General features: G+C 45.7%; 1 protein-coding gene across 1 annotated transcript; it reads left to right on the top strand.

The window, feature by feature from the left end:
• Window positions 1-11,306: 11,306 nt before the first annotated feature.
• On the top strand, window positions 11,307-19,596 carry LOC138366846 (pneumococcal serine-rich repeat protein-like). Its single transcript, XM_069328132.1, has 2 exons — window positions 11,307-12,745; window positions 19,431-19,596. The coding sequence occupies exons 1-2, from the start codon at window positions 11,307-11,309 to the stop codon at window positions 19,594-19,596; spliced, it is 1,605 nt and encodes a 534-aa protein (XP_069184233.1).
• The last annotated feature ends 2,794 nt before the right edge of the window (window positions 19,597-22,390 follow it).

The following is a 22,390-nucleotide window of genomic DNA, read 5'->3' as shown; positions in this document are numbered from 1 at the left end:
CCTCTTGATGATACGACTCTGCCTCTGCCATCATCTTGTGTTCTGATTTGTGGGATCCTCCTTAAAAAACTATAGAAATCATATCCACTTAATTCCAATAGCAAATTTGTGTTGAGAAATAAAATAATAATCAATCGGACACTTGAAAAGTTAGTAATCACTAATATGATTTTCAAATGCTATTTTCTGCATCAACTATTACACTAATTATGTTTTTATGAGACGCATAACATTTTGAAGAAGAGAATTACGTTTCGAGATTATCCTCTATGTTTATTATGTCGATTATATAAATAAGTTGTGTGAGCATATTAGTAAATATATGTTGTGTACATTGCTACGTCATAGCGGTCAGTATATTAGCTGGAGGTGACATGTTCGATACGATCGGTACCAAGCCTATGATTAATTTTCAGATGTTGATTATTCTCTGAATGAAATTGTTGGAATAAATTATTAGCTCCGGTGTTTACGTGTCCCATTAGTTACTTCTGCAATGTTATTTGTAGGGTTGATAGTAGCATAACTGAGTAAATTCATCATGCCCTCTGCTTGTGCGTGACTGATCTCGTTCGTTTATTATGCACCCAATACCCATCCTGTAGGCGGGAGTGAACCCAATTCCCATCCGGTGGGTGGTGCTAGTGGACCCCAAACCCATCCAGTGGGTGGTAGTGGAACCCAAACCCATCCGGTGGGTGGTAGTAGACCCCAAACCCATCCGGTGGGTGGTAGTAGACCCCAAACCCATCCGGTGGGTGGTAGTGGACCCCAAACCCATCCGGTGGGTGGTAGTGGACCCCAAACCCATCCGGTGGGTGGTAGTGGACCCCAAACCCATCCGGTGGGTGGTAGTAGACCCCAAACCCATCCGGTGGGTGGTAGTGGAACCCAAACCCATCCGGTGGGTGGTAGTAGACCCCAAACCCATCCGGTGGGTGGTAGTGGGCCCCAAACCCATCCGGTGGGTGGTAGTGGAACCCAAACCCATCCGGTGGGTGGTAGTAGACCCCAAACCCATCCGGTGGGTGGTAGTGAACCCCATACCTATCCTGTGGGTGGGAGTTGATCCCATACCCATCCTGTGGGGCACGAGTGGAAAGAAAAGATTACAGATTACAGAAAAGATTAAACAAAAGTTACCAGTAATTGTTGATTTGTTTACCGGTTATCGATGCTTAGTAAGTAATGTGTGGAAGTTTGTATAAACGACTTTCCTATTTCTACATTTCATATACGAACTACATATTAAATAAATGTAACGTTATGCGCTATTTGGAAAACATACATGTACTTTTTTTACTGTTGGTGTGTTATGAATGGTAGTAAATAAAGATTAAGACAGAGACAAATTCCAGTTGACGTAGATAAATTTATTGGCAGCGGACATGCATCGACTGTCATCCTCGTGTCCAGTAACTCACTCGCCGGACGGGTCGCTGCAGGACTCCAGTATTATTTGATTCCATCCTGACTCTGCTGCAGTTTTAATATGCTGGTTAACGTTCAACAGTTAAAAGAAACTGGTCAGAAAACTGGACAGTGATGACTCAGTGACACTTATATGTAGAATAGGTATATATATGTAGATTGGTTGAGGACTCTAACTCAGTAGCTCCTGATGTGTTGGTTGTTCCACTGAGCGATGCCCAGTCACGTGGACGGTTGGCATACGACCTTGCTCCACGCAGGACGGTGTTCAATCCCCGACGGTCCAAAGGGCTGAGCAAAGCTTATATCCCAGCTCCAGTCCTGTCCTCGCAACCCTTCTATGTGCTAGATACTCAAAATGGCCTAGAACTTTCTCCTGATGATTATTATCTATCGAGTACACAGATATACAGACGCAGGCGATGAGTCATAATAACGTGGCTGAAGTATGTTGACCAGACCACACACTAGAAGGTAAAGGGACGACGACGTTTCGGTCCGTCCTGGACCATTCTCAAGTCAATTGTCGACTTGAGAATGGTCCACTGACCATTCACAATCGACTTGAGAATGGTCCAGGACGGACCGAAACGTCGTAGTCCCTTCACCTTCTAGTGTGTTTTCTGGTCTACACAGATATATATTGATATTATTTCTTTCTTGCGACCGGGGAATCATTTTCTCGCATGACCTTATGAACGTTGCAGCGTTACCCAGTCAATCTCCCCTCCCCCGAATACACGACCCGGTAAACAGTAACCAAAGGCCAGACGAGGCAGGAATCTGTCAGCATGTTAGTGACTCCTGTCATTTCATGATTTAATCCTCCCTTATCCAGCCCCCAAAGCTGGATAAGGGAGGATTATCCCTTATCCAGCGTGCTGGATAATCCTCCCTTATCCAGCCCCTTACACACACCCAACCCTCAGCCCCCCACACCACCATCAGCCACAGGTTTCTTACACTAACCTCTTCCTGCACCAACCCTTAACCTCACTTCCCGTCCTCAGTCCCCGTGTAACTGAACTCTATTTTTAAATCATATTAATACTAGTTTTAACCCTCCATTTTTGATAAATTAAGTGGCCCAGTCAATCCAAACACAATTCAACAACTCTTAAACCGAATCTAACTCCTCCTATACCGAATTCAGCGCCTCAAACACCGAACCCAATGCCATTTTAACTTTTACAAATGGCCTCTATTATTGCTATATCATCACACTGGCTGAGCACTTTCTGCTGATAACTGCCTTACCTCTTCGCAAAATTTGCTCCACCAACACAGGTTTTGTTTCGGTTTGTTTCTCGTTTCATTTCTCTCAATGTTTGATGATGACGCAAAAATTATGAGGAGGACTGAAACAGAGGATGACAGTAGGAGGCTACAAGATGACCTGGACAGATTGAGTGGATGGTCCAACAAATGGCTGCACAAGTTCAAATTTACTCGAGTAAATGCAAAGTAATGAAACTAGGAGGTGGAAACAGAAGGCCAGACAGAGGATACAGAATGGGAGATGAAACGGACAGAGAAAAAGATCTAGGAGTTGATATCACACCAAACCTGTCTCCTGAAGCATCAGAACATCCTGTTCTGAACATCAGAACAGCGTTCAGGAACCTGTGTAATGAATCATTCAGAATCTTGTACACCACATATGTAAGACCAATCCTGGAGTATGCGGCCCCAGCATGGAGCCCGTACCTTGTCAAGCACAAGACGAAGCTAGAAAAAGTTCAAAGGTATGCCACTAGACTAGTCCCGGAGTTAAGAGGCATGAGTTACGAGGAAAGGCTGCGAGGGATGCACCTTACGACACTGGAAGACAGGAGTAAGGGGAGACATGATCACTACCTACAAAATCCTCAGGGGTATTGACAGGGTAGACAAGGATAAACTATTCAACACTGGTGGTACGCGAACAAGGGGACACAGGTGGAAACTGAGTACCCATATGATCCACAGGGACGTTAGAAAGAACTTTTTCAGTGTCAGAGTAGTTAACAGGTGGAATGCATTAGGCAGTGATGTGGTGGAGGCTGACTCCATACACAGTTTCAAATGTAGATATGATAGAGCCCAGTAGGCTCAGGAATCTGTACACCAGTTGACTGACGGTTGAGAGGCGGGACCAAAGAGCCAAAGCTCAACCCCCCGCAAGCACAATTAGGTAAGTACAGGTCCTGGACTTGAATCATGCCCTATTTGCGACCTTAGCAGCTGACTAATTGTTTGTAAAAATACTTACCTTCTTATTTCAAATCTACCAGGAATCAATCTAAAAGGTCAAATGTAATATGTGTGTGTGTATATGTATATCTATATATAGACACGTCATTCCTGTGCTCAGAAATAAATGTTTATAAAATATATATGTTATATTTTTTCGTCTGCTCAGTTTTACACAGTCTATTGGAAAATTTCATTGGTTCTGCTTCACGGTCATTGGACTTTATTGTAAATTATCAAATTGCTCTAATTCTATATCGGGCAAAATTTTTATTACAGAAGTTGCATTGCATCCTTTTTCTGATCACTTGTTAAAAACTAAACTATTTTCTAAATATCAATTAGGTTCTTGTTAGCAAATTATATACTAATAATAGTAATAATAATACAATTATTATTTGTATATGCAATCAATTAATACACGCAGCAAGAATATGTATTTTAATGTGCAACAATCAAAATTTTTCATATTACTTGACGATAACTATGTGAACAATGGTCTGGTGAAGAGTGAACATTGGTCTGGTGAAGAGTGAACACTGGTCTGGTGAAGAGTGAACAATGGTCTGGTGAAGAGTGAACACTGGTCTGGTGAAGAGTGAACAATGGTTTGGTGAAGAGTGAACACTGGTCTGGTGAAGAGTGAACACTGGTCTGGTGAAGAGTGAACAATGGTTTGGTGAAGAGTGAACACTGGTCTGGTGAAGAGTGAACATTGGTCTGGTGAAGAGTGAACACTGGTCTGGTGAAGAGTGAACAATGGTTTGGTGAAGAGTGAACACTGGTCTGGTGAAGAGTGAACATTGGTCTGGTGAAGAGTGAACACTGGTCTGGTGAAGAGTGAACAATGGTCTGGTGAAGAGTGAACACTGGGCTGGTGAAGAGTGAACATTGGTCTGGTGAAGAGTGAACACTGGTCTGGTGAAGAGTGAACATTGGTCTGGTGAAGAGTGAACACTGGTCTGGTGAAGAGTGAACACTGGTCTGGTGAAGAGTGAACATTGGTCTGATGAAGAGTGAACATTGGTCTGGGGAAGAGTGAACACTGGTCTGGGGAAGAGTGAACACTGGTCTGGGGAAGAGTGAACATTGGTGGTCTGGGGAAGAGTGAACACTGGTCTGGGGAAGAGTGAACACTGGTCTGGGGAAGTGAACATTGGTCTGGTGAAGAGTGAACACTGGTCTGGGGAAGAGTGAACACTGGTCTGGTGAATAGTGAACACTGGTCTGGTGAAGAGTGAACAATGGTTTGGTGAAGAGTGAACACTGGTCTGGTGAAGAGTGAACATTGGTCTGGTGAAGAGTGAACACTGGTCTGGTGAAGAGTGAACATTGGTCTAGTGAAGAGTGAACACTGGTCTGGTGAAGAGTGAACACTGGTCTGGTGAAGAGTGAACATTGGTCTGATGAAGAGTGAACATTGGTCTGGGGAAGAGTGAACACTGGTCTGGGGAAGAGTGAACACTGGTCTGGGGAAGAGTGAACATTGGTCTGGGGAAGAGTGAACACTGGTCTGGGGAAGAGTGAACACTGGTCTGGGGAAGTGAACATTGGTCTGGTGAAGAGTGAACACTGGTCTGGGGAAGTGAACACTGGTCTGGTGAATAGTGAACACTGGTCTGGTGAAGAGTGAACATTGGTCTGGTGAAGAGTGAACACTGGTCTGGGGAAGAGTGAACATTGGTCTGGTGAAGAGTGAACATTGGTCTGGTAGAGTGAACACTGGTCTGGGGAAGAGTGAATAATGGTCTGGGGAAGAGTGAACACTGGTCTGGGGAAGAGTGAATAATGGTCTGGGGAAGAGTGAACACTGGTCTGGGGAAGAGTGAACACTGGTCTGGGGAAGAGTGAACATTGGTCTGGTGAAGAGTGAACACTGGTCTGGGGAAGAGTGAACACTGGTCTGGTTGATACCTGGTTGATACCTGGTTGATGGGGTTCTGGGAGTTCTTCTACTCCCCAAGCCCGGCCCGAGGCCAGGCTCGACTTGTGAGAGTTTGGTCCACTAGGCTGTTGCTTGGAGCGGCCCGCAGGCCCACATACCCACCACAGCCCGGTTGGTCCGGCACTCCTTGGAGGAATAAATCTAGTTTCCTCTTGAAAATGTCCACGGTTGTTCCGGCAATATTTCTTATGCTCGCTGGGAGGACGTTGAACAACCGCGGACCTCTGATGTTTATACAGTGTTCTCTGATTGTGCCTATGGCACCTCTGCTCTTCACTGGTTCTATTCTACATTTTCTTCCATGTCGTTCACTCCAGTACGTTGTTATTTTACTGTGTAGATTTGGTACTTGGCCCTCCAGTATCTTCCAGGTGTATATTATTTGATATCTCTCTCGTCTTCTTACTAGTGAGTACATTTGGAGGGCTTTGAGACGATCCCAATAATTTAGGTGCTTTATTGCGTCTATGCGTGCCGTATATGTTCTCTGTATTCCCTCTATTTCAGCAATCTCTCCTGCTCTGAAGGAGGAAATGAGTACTGAGCAGTACTCAAGACGGGACAACACAAGTGACTTGAAGAGTACAACCATTGTGATGGGATCCCTGGATTTGAAAGTTCTCGTAATCCATCCTATCATTTTTCTGGCTGTCGCAATATATGCTTGGTTATGCTCCTTAAACGTTAGGTCGTCAGACATTATTATTCCCAAATCCTTTACATGCTGTTTTCCTACTATGGGTACATTTGATTGTGTTTTGTACTCTGTATTATGTTTAAGGTCCTCATTTTTACCGTACCTGAGTAACTGGAATTTATCACTGTTAAACATCATGTTATTTTCTGATGCCCAGTCGAAAACTTTATTAATATCAGCTTGAAGTTTTTCAATGTCCTCAGCCGAGTTAATTTTTATACTGATTTTTGTGTCATCTGCAAAGGATGATACGAATCTGTGACTTGTATTTTTGTCTATATCTGATATGAGAATAAGTCTGGTGAAGAGTGAACACTGGTCTGGGGAAGAGTGAACACTGGTCTGGGGAAGAGTGAACACTGGTCTGGTGAAGAGTGAACACTGGTCTGGGGAAGAGTGAACACTGGTCTGGTGAAGAGTGAACATTGGTCTGGTGAAGAGTGAACATTGGTCTGGGGAAGAGTGAACACTGTTCTTATGGAGAGTGAACAATCTCCAAATTGAAGATATCCGAAATTTTGCCTTTTCATATTCTATAATTAAGTGATTTGCTGTTATTGTATTTTATATATACTATAAAAAGACTAAACAAAAGTGCATCATAGAATGAAATAGGTTTGATGACACCTTGCCAACTTATCCATTGATTTACGATTACAAAAAGGACGTATAATAAAATATTATGCAGTAATAAAGAAGATAAAAACAAAGCAATAAATATCAACGAGATTATTGTAAATGATGTATTTATGAATTGTAAATCAGGGCTGTAAATAACGTTTCCAGCTATGACCATATTTAACAAACAGTTAAAACCAGGTAAAATCACTTGCAAACATGGCGTCCTATTTGAATACCATCAATTTCATGGACAATTAGCGAAACCATTATTAGGGAAATCATTGCAAATTTGACTTTGAAACCTATTATATTAATATATATTATAATGAATTTTGCAATATTAGATTGTGATAAATGAAGTTATTTTTTAATAGCAAAAATGAAATATAATTTTTACCAAAGAAGAAAAAAACTTTGAAAATTTGCTTGCTGATAGAAAGTATCAATTAGTATATAACGACGAAGCACCTGATTGGTCGAGTTAAACACGTGGAATATACCAATCATCGGTCCTTTGTCTCATGCTGTTTGTTTTTGTTATATACGTCTCAGAAACAGGACTAATGTGGTATAACGTTTTGCAAGTCTTGGCAAAGATCATTAGAATATTATTTTTGAACAGCAGTTACTGTTACTGTCAGCAGTTACTGTCAGCAGTTACTGTGACATACAGTTACAGCAGTGACAGTTATTTAACCAATTTCAGCAAGACGTCAGTCTCCAGCCAGACGTCAGTCACCAGCCAGATGTCAGTCACCAGCCAGGCGTCAGTCAATAGCCAGGTGTCAGCCACCAGCCAGGCGTCAGTCACCAGCCAGGCGTCAGTCACCAGCCAGGCGTCAGTCACCAGCCAGGCATCAGTCACCAGCCAGGCGTCAGTCACCAGTCAGGTATCAGTCACCAGCCAGGCGTCAGCCACCAGCCAGGCGTCAGCCACCAGCCAGGCGTCAGTCACCAGCCAGGCGTCAGCCACCAGCCAGGCGTCAGCCACCAGCCAGGCGTCAGCCACCAGCCAGGCGTCAGCCACCAGCCAGACGTCAGTCTGGCCACTTACCACCAACACTTATCAGTCTCGCTCTCCAATGAATATTACCTGTGTAAACAAACAATCTAAGTGTGTATATACTAAACAAGATTGAGTCATATATTTACACGTGTCGTGAAGATCCTGAAATAATATTTACAGATATATACATAGATTGAAAGTGAAATAATTTGCTGGGAAGTAAAAAAAGTGAGGAGAGGGAGCACTGTTGAAAAAGGGTGATGTGTCCGGCAGGTGAGTGCTCATCAGAGCAGTGACACAGCCAACAGTCGCCCCACACTGCACCAATTTACAAGCTTGTCAATAAGTTCCACCTCAGTTGGCCAATATGTAACATCAACAAATTACTAACGAGAAAACAAACTGGAAGCCAGAGAAATAATTGCACCGGTAAAATACAATATTGACACGTGCTTTCCAGAGCATGGGCGTGGGACAGCTCCAGGAGGGATAGACGCCTGGAGGGACAGATACCAGGAGGGATAGATGCCAGGAGAAATAGATGGCAGGAGATAGACGCCAGGAAGGATAGACGCCAGGAAACATAGATACTTGGAAGGATAGATACCAGGAGGAATAGACGCCAGGAGGGATAAGACGCCAAGAAGGATAGACTACCAGAGACATAGACACCAAAATTCGTTGGGAAGGATGGACATCGAGCGATCATTACGGGCTATTCATGTCCGTACCACCTCTTGGGTGGCTTAATCTTCATCAATCAATCAATCGATCGATCAAGTAGTGTGGTCAAAGTCGCAAGGTTAGGGTTATGGTGACAGCTATAGTTAATGTTAATGAAGAAATAAAGACACGCAGCAAACTGAGTGAAGTAACACAGACAATTGACGATAAATTTTTGAAAATTCCATTTGAGCACGAGACCACAAGGCGAAGGTCGGCCCCTCTTGTCTACTGAAGGATAACCGCAGAAAGCAAGCATTATTATGCCTACATTGGTGAAATATATTTAAGATTGAAAAACATTATTTTGTGTACTTAACATACGAAATGTATTTGAATACGAAGCAAAGTATATCAGTGAAGATATAATTCACTTTGCAAGAGTGCGATTGAGGAAGGTCGACTCAATTAATTCTACGAGCATATCCAACCATACAAAAAATATTTACTATTAAAAACTCAGATATTCACATTTTATAAAGAGAATTATTTAATATGTTTAGATTCAGAAAAGACCTGGGTAAATAATGGTTTGGAAGTGGGATTGTGGATTTGTGGAGTGAGTTGCCTGGTAACATGATAGACATGAGGTGACTTCGAGTCCGAAGCGCTGTCTACTCAGCTATCAGGCCCCACTAACTGTTCAAAATAATTGGTAGTCGTCTGACAGACTGGGACCATCCCAGGGTGTGGAGTAGGGTGACTGGGACCATCCCAGGGTGTGGAGTAGGGTGACTGGGACCATCCCAGGGTGTGGAGTAGGGTGACTGGGACCATCCCAGGGTGTGGAGTAGGGTGGCTGGGACTGTCCCAGGATATGGAGTAGGGTGGCTGGGACCATCCCTATGTGTGGAGTAGGGTGGCTGGGATCATCCCAGGGTGTGGAGTAGGGTGGCTGGGACCATCCCAGGGTGTGGAGTAGGGTGGCTGGGACCATCCCAGGGTGTGGAGTAGGGTGGCTGGGACCATCCCAGGGTGTGGAGTAGGGTGGCTGGGACCATCCCTGGGTGTGGAGTAGGGTGGCTGGGACCATCCCCTGGGTGTGGAGTAGGGTGGCTGGGACCATCCCAGGGTGTGGAGTAGGGTGGCTGGGACCATCCCTGGGTGTGGAGTAGGGTGGCTGGGACCATCCCAGGGTGTGGAGTAGGGTGGCTGGGACCATCCCTGGGTGTGGAGTAGGGTGGCTGGGACCATCCCTGGGTGTGGAGTAGGGTGACTGGGACCATCCCAGGGTGTGGAGTAGGGTGGCTGGGACCATCCCAGGGTGTGGAGTAGGGTGACTGGGACCATCCCAGGGTGTGGAGTAGGGTGGCTGGGACCATCCCAGGGTGTGGAGTAGGGTGGCTGGGACCATCCCAGGGTGTGGAGTAGGGTGGCTGGGACCATCCCAGGGTGTGGAGTAGGGTGACTGGGACCATCCCAGGGTGTGGAGTAGGGTGGCTGGGACCATCCCTGGGTGTGGAGTAGTGTGGCTGGGACCATCCCTGGGTGTGGAGTAGTGTGGCTGGGACCATCCCAGGGTGTGGAGTAGGGTGACTGGGACCATCCCAGGGTGTGGAGTAGGGTGGCTGGGACCATCCCAGGGTGTGGAGTAGGGTGACTGGGACCATCCCAGGGTGTGGAGTAGGGTGGCTGGGACTGTCCCAGGATGTGGAGTAGGGTGGCTGGGACCATCCCTATGTGTGGAGTAGGGTGGCTGGGACCATCCCAGGGTGTGGAGTAGGGTGGCTGGGACCATCCCAGGGTGTGGAGTAGGTTGGCTGGGACCATCCCCAGGGTGTGGAGTAGGGTGGCTGGGACCATCCCAGGGTGTGGAATAGGGTGGCTGGGACCATCCCAGGGTGTGGAGTAGGGTGGCTGGGACCATCCCAAGGTGTGGAGTAGGGTAGCTGGGACCATCCCCAGGGTGTGGAGTAGGGTGGCTGGGACCATCCCCAGGGTGTGGAGTAGGGTGGCTGGGACCATCCTCAGGGTGTGGAGTAGGGTGGCTGTCAATAACTGTTTCACCTGTAAAAGTGACTATATCCCACGTGTGTGAAGAACAACAGAACACACGAGGCGACAGATCACGATAACAAAAGTGTATATCATCTCTTCCTGATCCTATAAATTACCATCGGCAAGTTTAGCAAAATTCTGAGCTCTTACAAAAGTCTCCCGGGGGTAATGAGGTGGGATATTTTACAGCATAATTCTTCATGGCGACGTTTAGAATAGCCTCCTAAAACTGGCCTGGTGTAACGAGGTGCCTCCTAAAGGAGTTTATATATTACCTTGGCTATTACCTTATTGAAGTTTGCTGAAGAAAGTTAACCACTTTCATGGTTCATCAGGATTACCTGTTATAAGAATTTGGAAAATACAAAAAATGAAAGAGATTTTTAATAGTACGAGCGAGGAAAGTCCAACTATATGCAAATTAAATGGTATAGTCACTCGATATCAGGAAATTACGAAACTCCTCCTCCTCCTCCTATATTGTGAGACTCAGACTATTTACCTAATTTATCGTTAACGTTATCGGTAAAGATATATATCCTTTACACCTTTTTATTTTCATTTCATAAAGAGCCAGAAGAAGGAAGAGATCGGTGTTGTGAAAGACAAACAACGTCTTTGATAAACAAAATTATTTCTCGAGTAATAAGATTATGGGAGAGTTAGATGCGAGATGCCTTGTCACTTCAGTCAGTGACACGTCAGTCATCCTGAGCAGTGACACGTCAGTCATCCTGAGCAGTGACACGTCAGTCATCCTGAGCAGTGACACGTCAGTCATCCTGAGCAGTGACACGTCAGTCACCCTGAGCAGTGACACGTTAGTCACCCTGAGCAGTGACACGTCAGTCATCCTGAGCAGTGACACGGCAGTCATCCTGAGCAGTGACACGTCAGTCATCCTGAGCAGTGACACGTCAGTTATCCTGAGCAGTGACACGTCAGTCATCCTGAGCAGTGACACGGCAGTCATCCTGAGCAGTGACACGGCAGTCACCCTGAGCAGTGACACGTCAGTCATCCTGAGCAGTGACACGGCAGTCACCCTGAGCAGTGACACGTCAGTCACCCTGAGCAGTGACACGTCAGTCATCCTGAGCAGTGACACGGCAGTCATCCTGAGCAGTGACACGTCAGTCACCCTGAGCAGTGACACGTCAGTCATCCTGAGCAGTGACACGTTAGTCACCCTGAGCAGTGACACGTCAGTCACCCTGAGCAGTGACACGTCAGTCATCCTGAGCAGTGACACGGCAGTCACCCTGAGCAGTGACACGTCAGTCATCCTGAGCAGTGACACGGCAGTCACCCTGAGCAGTGACACGTCAGTCATCCTGAGCAGTGACACGGCAGTCACCCTGAGCAGTGACACGTCAGTCACCCTGAGCAGTGACACGTCAGTCATCCTGAGCAGTGACACGGCAGTCACCCTGAGCAGTGACACGTCAGTCATCCTGAGCAGTGACACGGCAGTCACCCTGAGCAGTGACACGTCAGTCACCCTGAGCAGTGACACGTCAGTCACCCTGAGCAGTGACACGTCAGTCATCCTGAGCTGTGACACGGCAGTCACCCTGAGCAGTGACACGTCAGTCATCCTGAGCAGTGACACGGCAGTCATCCTGAGCAGTGACACGGCAGTCACCCTGAGCAGTGACACGTCAGTCATCCTGAGCAGTGACACGGCAGTCATCCTGAGCAGTGACACGTCAGTCACCCTGAGCAGTGACACGTCAGTCACCCTGAGCAGTGACACGGCAGTCACCCTGAGCAGTGACACGTCAGTCATCCAGAGCAGTGACACGTCAGTCATCCTGAGCAGTGACACGTTAGTCATCCTGAGCAGTGACACGTCAGTCACCCTGAGCAGTGACACGTTAGTCATCCTGAGCAGTGACACGTCAGTCACCCTGAGCAGTGACACGTCAGTCATCCAGAGCAGTGACACGTCAGTCATCCTGAGCAGTGACACGTCAGTCACCCTGAGCAGTGACACGTCAGTCACCCTGAGCAGTGACACGTCAGTCATCCTGAGCAGTGACACGTCAGTCATCCTGAGCAGTGACACGTCAGTCATCCAGAGCAGCGACACGTCAGTCATCCTGATGTGACACGTCACTCACCCTAAGCAGTGACACGTCACTCACCCTAAGCAGTGACACGTCACTCACCCTAAGCAGTAGTGACACGTCAGTCACCCTGAGCAGTGACACGTCAGTCATCCTGTTCAGTGATATATGAATTACGCTCAGTAATGATACATTAATCATCCTCAGCAGTGACAACATCAACCATCTTCAACAGTGACACCATCAATCATCTTCAGCAGTGACACCATCAATCATCTTCAGCGGTGACACATCAATCATCATGAAACAATGAATCAACGTTACCATTATTCACTGTTCTATAAAAAGAATAACAACTCGAATATACAATTATTCACGTCCAAAACATACCTATACTGTGATCAAGGAAGCTGTGAATTTTAGTGATGCAAAACATGATTAACAGCACATTGTTTCGCAACATCACGAGCAGTTAGCGAAGCGTGCACAACGAAGCATTTGACACAGGCGCCACTTACCTGTGTTTATGTAACTATTCAGTGAACAACATGGAATTCAGTTCGTTGAAAATGTGGAACTAGTCGAGTCAGAAATATGATATGTGGCGTGTGTGTGATATATACACATTCCCGAGGTACACACACAAGCCTGTGGTACACACACAAGCCTGAGGTACACACACAAGCCTGTGGTACACACACAAGCCTGAGGTACACACAAAAACACAAGGTACACACAAGCCCACGGTACACACACAAACCCGAGGTACACACACGAGGCCAAAGTTTACACATAAGTAAAAATTACACGCACGAGCTCAAGATACACACGAACCCAAAGACACACACAACCAAAGGTGCACACACGAACCCAAAGACACACAACCAAAGGTGCACACACGAACCCAAAGACACACAAACAAAGGTGCACACACGAACTCAAAGTAAACAAAAGAACGAGAGGTACAAAAATGTAATTCATTTTAATAATTAAAATACAGTTACAACAACAACAACGAGGACAGTGACGGTGCACAAATTCAACAGAATAATACAATTGACTTGCCATTCCACACTGTATGAATATCAGTGCGTCGTACGTCAGAGGGTGCGTCGAGTAACGTAATCTCAACCCCCGACAGGGAAACCTTCAGGCGTTCTTGGCTTGGCACCCAGCAGGAATGATCAAATCGGAAGGGACAGAGCTCAATGGCACAACAAATAATTGCCAACAGACCCTAAACACCTAACCTAACATAACCTACGCCCAACTACACGCAGATCTTTATTATATAATACAAATATATTAATATTAAGAATATAGAGGTACCACCTCTGGTGCAATAGTAAGGTCCCATAGCCCCCGAGAAGAAAATAAAGAGTATTCAGAGAAGACCTTGGGGATTCTCACCCCTATTCTTCTATTTTTATTATTAATTTTATTACATTGTGTTACAGCTTATAGGAAACCCACACACATATAACAATCAGTGTTCGAAGTCCTTATCCAGCTCTTCAGAGGTGGGGTTATCTTGAGGTTATCTTGAGATGATTTTGGGGCTTTAAGTGACCCCGCGGCCCGGTCCTCGACCAGGCCTCCACCCCCAGGAAGCAGCCCGTGACAGCTGACTAACACCCAGGTACCTATTTTACTGCTAGGTAACAGGGGCATAGGGTGAAAGAAACTATGCCCATTGTTTCTCGCCGGCGCCCGGGATCGAACCGGGGACCGCAGGATCACAAGTCCAGCGTGCTGTCCACTCGGCCGACCGACCGGGGTGCAGGTATGGTAAATATCAGAAGAAACCACTAAGCCACTACAACTATATAGCACTTGGAAAAGATATGAAGAAAAACAACTAGGATGGGACGGACGAATGGAATGGTGGCCAAGCACTTGGACGGTCAGGGATTGAACGCCGACCTGCAATAAGCGAGATCGTCACACTACCGTCCAGTCCAAGTGGCAGGACATATAAATGAAAAGAAACATATTTGTTAAATAAACAATACGTTAACATTTATGAATGCGTCTTGGGGGACAGCCGCCGCTTTAACTAGCATGGCCTGAGGACGGGTTGACTCATAACAGCCAAGGGTAAACACACACACAACAGCCCGTAGTAAACACACACACAACAGCCCATAGTAAACACACGCACAACAGCCCGTAGTAAACACACACACACAACAGCCCGTAGTAAACACACACACACAACAGCCCGTAGTAAACACACGCACAACAGCCCGTAGTAAACACACACACACAACAGCCCGTAGTAAACACACACACACAACAGCCCGTAGTAAACACACACACAACAGCCCGTAGTAAACACACGCACAACAGCCCGTAGTAAACACACGCACAACAGCCCGTAGTAAACACACACACACAACAGCCCGTAGTAAACACACACACACAACAGCCCGTAGTAAACACACGCACAACAGCCCGTAGTAAACACACACACAACAGCCCGTAGTAAACACACACAAACACAACAGCCCGTAGTAAACACACACACAACAGCCCGTAGTAAACACACACACACAACAGCCCGTAGTTAACTCACACACAACAGCCCGTAGTAAACACACGCACAACAGCCCATAGTAAACACACACACACAACAGCCCGTAGTAAACACGCACACACAACAGCCCGTAGTAAACACACACAACAGCCCGTAGTAAACACACGCACAACAGCCCCCGTAGTAAACACACACACAACAGCCCGTAGTAAACACACACACAACAGCCCGTAGTAAACACACACACAACAGCCCGTAGTAAACACACACACAACAGCCCGTAGTAAACACACACACAACAGCCCGTAGTAAACACACACACACAACAGCCCGTAGTAAACACACGCACAACAGCCCGTAGTAAACACACACACAACAGCCCGTAGTAAACACACACACAACAGCCCATAGTAAACACACACACACAACAGCCCGTAGTAAACACACGCACAACAGCCCGTAGTAAACACACACACAACAGCCCGTAGTAAACACACACACAACAGCCCATAGTAAACATGCACAACAGCCCGTAGTAAACACACACACAACAGCCCGTAGTAAACACACACACAACAGCCCGTAGTAAACACGCACACAACAGCCCGTAGTAAACACACACACACAACAGCCCGTAGTAAACACACACACAACAGCCCGTAGTAAACACACACACAACAGCCCGTAGTAAACACACACACAACAGCCCGTAGTAAACACACGCACAACAGCCCGTAGTAAACACACACACACAACAGCCCGTAGTAAACACACGCACAACAGCCCATAGTAAACACACACACAACAGCCCGTAGTAAACACGCACAACAGCCCGTAGTAAACACACACACAACAGCCCGTAGTAAACACACACACACAACAGCCCGTAGTAAACACACACACAACAGCCCGTAGTAAACACACGCACAACAGCCCGTAGTAAACACACACACAACAGCCCGTAGTAAACACACACACAACAGCCCATAGTAAACACACACACACAACAGCTCGTAGTAAACACACACACAACAGCCCATAGTAAACACACACACACAACAGCCCGTAGTAAACACACACACACAACAGCCCGTAGTAAACACACGCACAACAGCCCGTAGTAAACACACACACAACAGCCCGTAGTAAACACACACACAACAGCCCATAGTAAACACACACACACAACAGCCCGTAGTAAACACACGCACAACAGCCCGTAGTAAACACACACACAACAGCCCGTAGTAAACACACACACAACAGCCCATAGTAAACACGCACAACAGCCCGTAGTAAACACACACGCAACAGCCCGTAGTAAACACACACACAACAGCCCGTAGTAAACACGCACACAACAGCCCGTAGTAAACACACACACACAACAGCCCGTAGTAAACACACACACAACAGCCCGTAGTAAACACACACACAACAGCCCGTAGTAAACACACACACAACAGCCCGTAGTAAACACACGCACAACAGCCCGTAGTAAACACACACACACAACAGCCCGTAGTAAACACACGCACAACAGCCCATAGTAAACACACACACAACAGCCCGTAGTAAACACGCACAACAGCCCGTAGTAAACACACACACAACAGCCCGTAGTAAACACACACACACAACAGCCCGTAGTAAACACACACACAACAGCCCGTAGTAAACACACGCACAACAGCCCGTAGTAAACACACACACAACAGCCCGTAGTAAACACACACACAACAGCCCATAGTAAACACACACACACAACAGCCCGTAGTAAACACACACACAACAGCCCATAGTAAACACACACACACAACAGCCCGTAGTAAACACACACACACAACAGCCCGTAGTAAACACACGCACAACAGCCCATAGTAAACACACACACAACAGCCCGTAGTAAACACGCACAACAGCCCGTAGTAAACACACGCACAACAGCCCGTAGTAAACACACGCACAACAGCCCGTAGTAAACACATATACAACAGCCCGTAGTAAACACACACACAACAGCCCATAGTAAACACACACACACAACAGCCCGTAGTAAACACACACAACAGCCCGTAGTAAACACGCACAACAGCCCGTAGTAAACACACACACAACAGCCCATAGTAAACACACACACACAACAGCCCGTAGTAAACACACACACAACAGCCTGTAGTAAACACACGCACAACAGCCCGTAGTAAACACACACACAACAGCCTGTAGTAAACACACACACAACAGCCCATAGTAAACACACACACACAACAGCCGTAGTAAACACACACACAACAGCCCATAGTAAACACACACACACAACAGCCCGTAGTAAACACACGCACAACAGCCCGTAGTAAACACACACACAACAGCCCGTAGTAAACACACACACAACAGCCCATAGTAAACACACACACAACAGCCCGTAGTAAACACACGCACAACAGCCCGTAGTAAACACACACACACACAACAGCCCGTAGTAAACACACACACAACAGCCCGTAGTAAACACACGCACAACAGCCCGTAGTAAACACACACACAACAGCCCGTAGTAAACACCAAACTCCACGGCCAACCGCCCGTGTTAAACAAGTAAAACTATCGCTAGGTAAATACACAAGCTACAGGTCAACACACCACAACAACCAGTAGTAAATACACAGCAGCTGGAGGTAGACGCAAGTGGCAGAGATAAATATGAACACTAGAGAAAAATCAACAAGAGCCCGACGGTTGAGAGAGAGAGAGAGAGAAAGAGAGAGAGAGAGAGAGAGAGAGAGAGAGAGAGAGAGAGAGAGAGAGAGAGAGAGAGAGAGAGAGAGAGAGAGAGAGAGAGAGAGAGAGAGAGAGAGAGAGAGAGAGAGAGAGACGTGGGAGAGAAGAAAAACACAGATAAGAAAAAGAATGAATCACGTAGAGCATAGAAAAGATTCTTGAGAAGAAATAAAAATAGATGATAGAGAATAAGAGGGAGTAGAAAAGAAAGGAGAAGACAAAACAAAGGAAAAAGAGAGGAGATGAAACAGGAGAGAATAAAGAGGAGAACATGTGGCCATCAGATAACGGAAGGGCTCCTGACCATGAAAAAAAAACTTTTCTACGCTATAGTTCTATTAAATATAGAGAACAGAATACCATTGCGTGAAGCTCTCTCCGCACTTCCCACTGCCTCCGGAGTGCACTTCCACCTGTTTAATTGTTTGTAGGTTGCAACAACCAGTAAGAAAAACTAAATGGAATTTTATTACGAAATGATGAAGAATGAAAGAGAGAAATAGAGTAAACATTAATGTCTCGGATGGCCTGCTCCCCCCCCCCCTCTCTCTCTCTCTCTCTGTCGAGAGAGAGAGAGAGAGGGAGAAAGAGAAAGAGAAAGAGAGAGAGGAGAGAGAGAGAGAGAGAGAGAGAGAGAGAGAGAGAGAGAGAGAGAGAGAGAGAGAGAGAGAGAGAGAGAGAGAGAGAGAGAGAGAGAGAGAGAGAGAGAGAGAGATTATACTGGTATAGTAGTAAATTTGGTGAGTATACTGGTCCAGTAGGATACTTGGAAAGTATACTGGTCCAGTAGCATACTTGGAGAGTATACTGGTCCAATAGGATACTTGGAAAGTATACTGGTCCAGTAGGATACTTGGAGAGTATACTGGTCCAGTAGCATACTTGGAGAGTATGCTTTAGCATTAACAACTCTGGCAATTAAACTCCTCACATAACAATACATACATTTTGAAAAGTAAACTGTTAACTGAAAAAATATGCCCGCGAAACCTCAAATTCAGGGAACCTCGCCCAATTTGTCTTAACCATGACCATTTGATGTAATAGGCGGCGTCTGGGTTAGGCTTTTTGCCCAAACGCGTAGTCTATCAATTTCTAATTGACTCAAAGTATATTGGAATAGAAATGATCCCCTGATTTCTCAATTCTAACACAAAGGCCAAAAATGATTTACTAAGTCTATAGCAATTTGGACGACTATGGGTTCAAAAAAGCAAAAAACGAACAACTGTTTTGAAGTGTCAGAAATGGCCAAAATAAAATAATAATGTATAATGATTAAACTAAACAAATTCCGTTACAGCAAGAAAAAGCATGGCCGCATAAAATTTTTTTTTATTTCGCGCCGATCATATCAGCGTATATCATATCATATCATGACATGCTAGCCACTGTCCCACTACAGCCATCGAACGTCGTCCCACTGAAGCCCTTGAACGTCCCACTGAAGCCCTCGAACGTCCCACTGAAGCCGTCGAACGTCCCACTGAAGCCCTCGAACGTCCCACTGAAGCCCTCGAACGTCCCACTGAAGCCCTCGAACGCCCCCACTGAAGCCATCGGGAAAAAAATACTTCCGTCCTTTATAAACCTACGACGCAAACAACAATTGTTTATTTTTGTCGAATAACAACACATTTATCGACTTGTCAGCTCAATCTGACACATAAAGGGGCAGCAAAGGCCAGTTTTTCCCTTTGGAACATGCCAGAAAGCAACTCCACGCCAGCACAGGCAGAACACGCTGTCAAAAACACACGCATCCACGCCATCCTGCCACTCACCATTTGCCATTCGGAGCCTCCTCTTGACGTATTGCCAATTTTCAAACTATTCCCAGGTGATTGAGAGGCAAAAAGGTGGTGTGGGACGTACAACCCATTTCCAGATTGTCCCCAGGTGATTCAAAATACAAAAAAAAAGTATGAATTATTTTTTACAAATAATGTTCCGATAATACAAACGTCTTCATCTTTGCTCGTAATCAATGGAGAGTAGTATACCCGATCAAGGAGGTCCCCATATATTATAAAACTAGAAAGTGAACAAAACGATCATAAAAAAAACAGTTGTCACGTGATACACCACCCAATTAAAGGAACGTGTACTGTACGACCTCACGTAAGTAAAGTCAGCATCCCACCTAACCTAACTTACCGATGAACAGAAAATTTATCTAGTAATCTTCCTAGCGAGACTAGGATGCCTAGGAGGTTCTGAAGCAACTAGAAATCTTAGTTTCATAGTACAGACACTTGACCTGATCACCGTCCAGAAGAACTAGCCTCACTTGATACATTTCCAACAACCACTACACACGGTACCGAACGAAGTAGTTGTGAAAACATTACCTACAACGTTACTGAAGCCCCACACACGACCCATAAGCACTCAACCACAGCCTAAGCCAAACTGGCATAAATATTCAGCTCTTGAATCATCACCAGGGACAAAATATGAGGTAATATGACGCTCGAACACAACCTAACCATCTCACAGAAAATTAAGTTATATGTGAGAAATTACTTTTCATAGTACAACCTAATTTTGTACGTATTAGTTAAAAGGACGGTTTAAATTAACACAATGGACCATTCATAGACATAAGGCACGCTCAGGAATATAAATGAAAGCCAAACAAAATATTGTTCGGGTGCAGGAGAGCCGCTGATATCACCCGGATTGACACACAAGTGGGTAGCCCACTTTCCCTTACCTGGGTTAAAAAAAAAAAACAGAAAACAAGTGTTTTGCCAACTCGTTATTTCATATAGTGTTTTTTCATAATATTTTTCATTAGGGTGAAGGTCTCAGTGCACTAAATGTCTATCAAATTAACATCAATAAAGATTACTTGCAGTACCTCAAGTTGCATGCTTGCAGTACCACAAGTTGCATGCTTGCAGTACCTCAAGTTGCATGCTTGCAGTACCAAAAGTTACATGCTTGCAGTACCACAAGTTGCATGCTTGCAGTACCAAAAGTTGCATGCTTGCAGTACCACAAGTTACATGCTTGCAGTACCAAAAGTTACATGCTTGCAGTACCACAAGTTGCATGCTTGCAGTACCAAAAGTTGCATGCTTGCAGTACCACAAGTTACATGCTTGCAGCACCACAAGTTACATGCTTGCAGTACCACAAGTTGCATGCTTGCAGTACTTCAAGTTGCATGCTTGCAGTACCACAAGTTACATGCTTGCAGTACCTCAAGTTGCATGCTTGCAGTACCAAAAGTTACATGCTTGCAGTACCACAAGTTGCATGCTTGCAGTACCAAAAGTTGCATGCTTGCAGTACCACAAGTTACATGCTTGCAGTACCAAAAGTTACATGCTTGCAGTACCACAAGTTGCATGCTTGCAGTACCAAAAGTTGCATGCTTGCAGTACCACAAGTTACATGCTTGCAGCACCACAAGTTACATGCTTGCAGTACCACAAGTTGCATGCTTGCAGTACTTCAAGTTGCATGCTTGCAGTACCACAAGTTACATGCTTGCAGTACCACAAGTTGCATGCTTGCAGTACCACAAGTTACATGCTTGCAGTACCTCAAGTTACATGCATGCAGTACCAAAAGTTACATGCTTGCAGTACCACAAGTTGCATGCTTGCAGTACCAAAAGTTACATGCTTGCAGTACCACAAGTTACATGCTTGCAGTACCTCAAGTTACATGCTTGCAGTACCAAAAGTTACATGCTTGCAGTACCACAAGTTGCATGCTTGCAGTACCACAAGTTACATGCTTGCAGTACCACAAGTTACATGCTTGCAGTACCTCAAGTTGCATGCTTGCAGTACCACAAGTTACATGCTTGCAGTACCTCAAGTTACATGCTTGCAGTACCAAAAGTTACATGCTTGCAGTACCACAAGTTGCATGCTTGCAGTACCACAAGTTACATGCTTGCAGTACCACAAGTTACATGCTTGCAGTACCACAAGCGAGGTACTTACTACCAATTAGCTTGACTCGTCTCTTACTGGTACTCACAAATATCCCAACTCACACGTATGAAATAAAATGGAAGTGACGACGTATTGGACCCTTATCAAGTTACGATTAAATAAGTCCAAGCCGGAGAGAAACAGCTCCAGCAGTCACAGCTGCCTGCAGAACCACTCAGAGCATAGTGTAGAACCACTCAGAGTAGCCTGCAGAACAACTCAGAGCAGCCTGTAGAACTACTCAGAGCAGCCTGTAGAACCACTCACAGCAGCCTCCAGAACCACTCACAGCAGCCCCCAGAACCACTCACAACAGCCTCCAGAACCACTCACAACAGCCTTCAGAACCACTCACAACAGCCCCCAGAACCACTCACAGCAGCCCCCAGAACCAC

This window comes from Procambarus clarkii, chromosome 20 (genome assembly GCF_040958095.1).
Source record: "Procambarus clarkii isolate CNS0578487 chromosome 20, FALCON_Pclarkii_2.0, whole genome shotgun sequence".
In the NCBI taxonomy this organism is placed as follows: domain Eukaryota; kingdom Metazoa; phylum Arthropoda; class Malacostraca; order Decapoda; family Cambaridae; genus Procambarus; species Procambarus clarkii.
This window is presented reverse-complemented; position numbering and strand designations above follow the sequence as displayed.

Bases quoted from the DNA above. Each gene is read 5' to 3' on its own strand.
- LOC138366846 (XM_069328132.1), top strand. From the start codon at position 11,307: ATGGGAGAGTTAGATGCGAGATGCCTTGTCACTTCAGTCAGTGACACG. The intron at 12,746-19,430 runs GTCAGTCATCCT...ATGACATGCTAG, and splicing joins GTCATCCAGAGCAGCGACAC to CCACTGTCCCACTACAGCCA.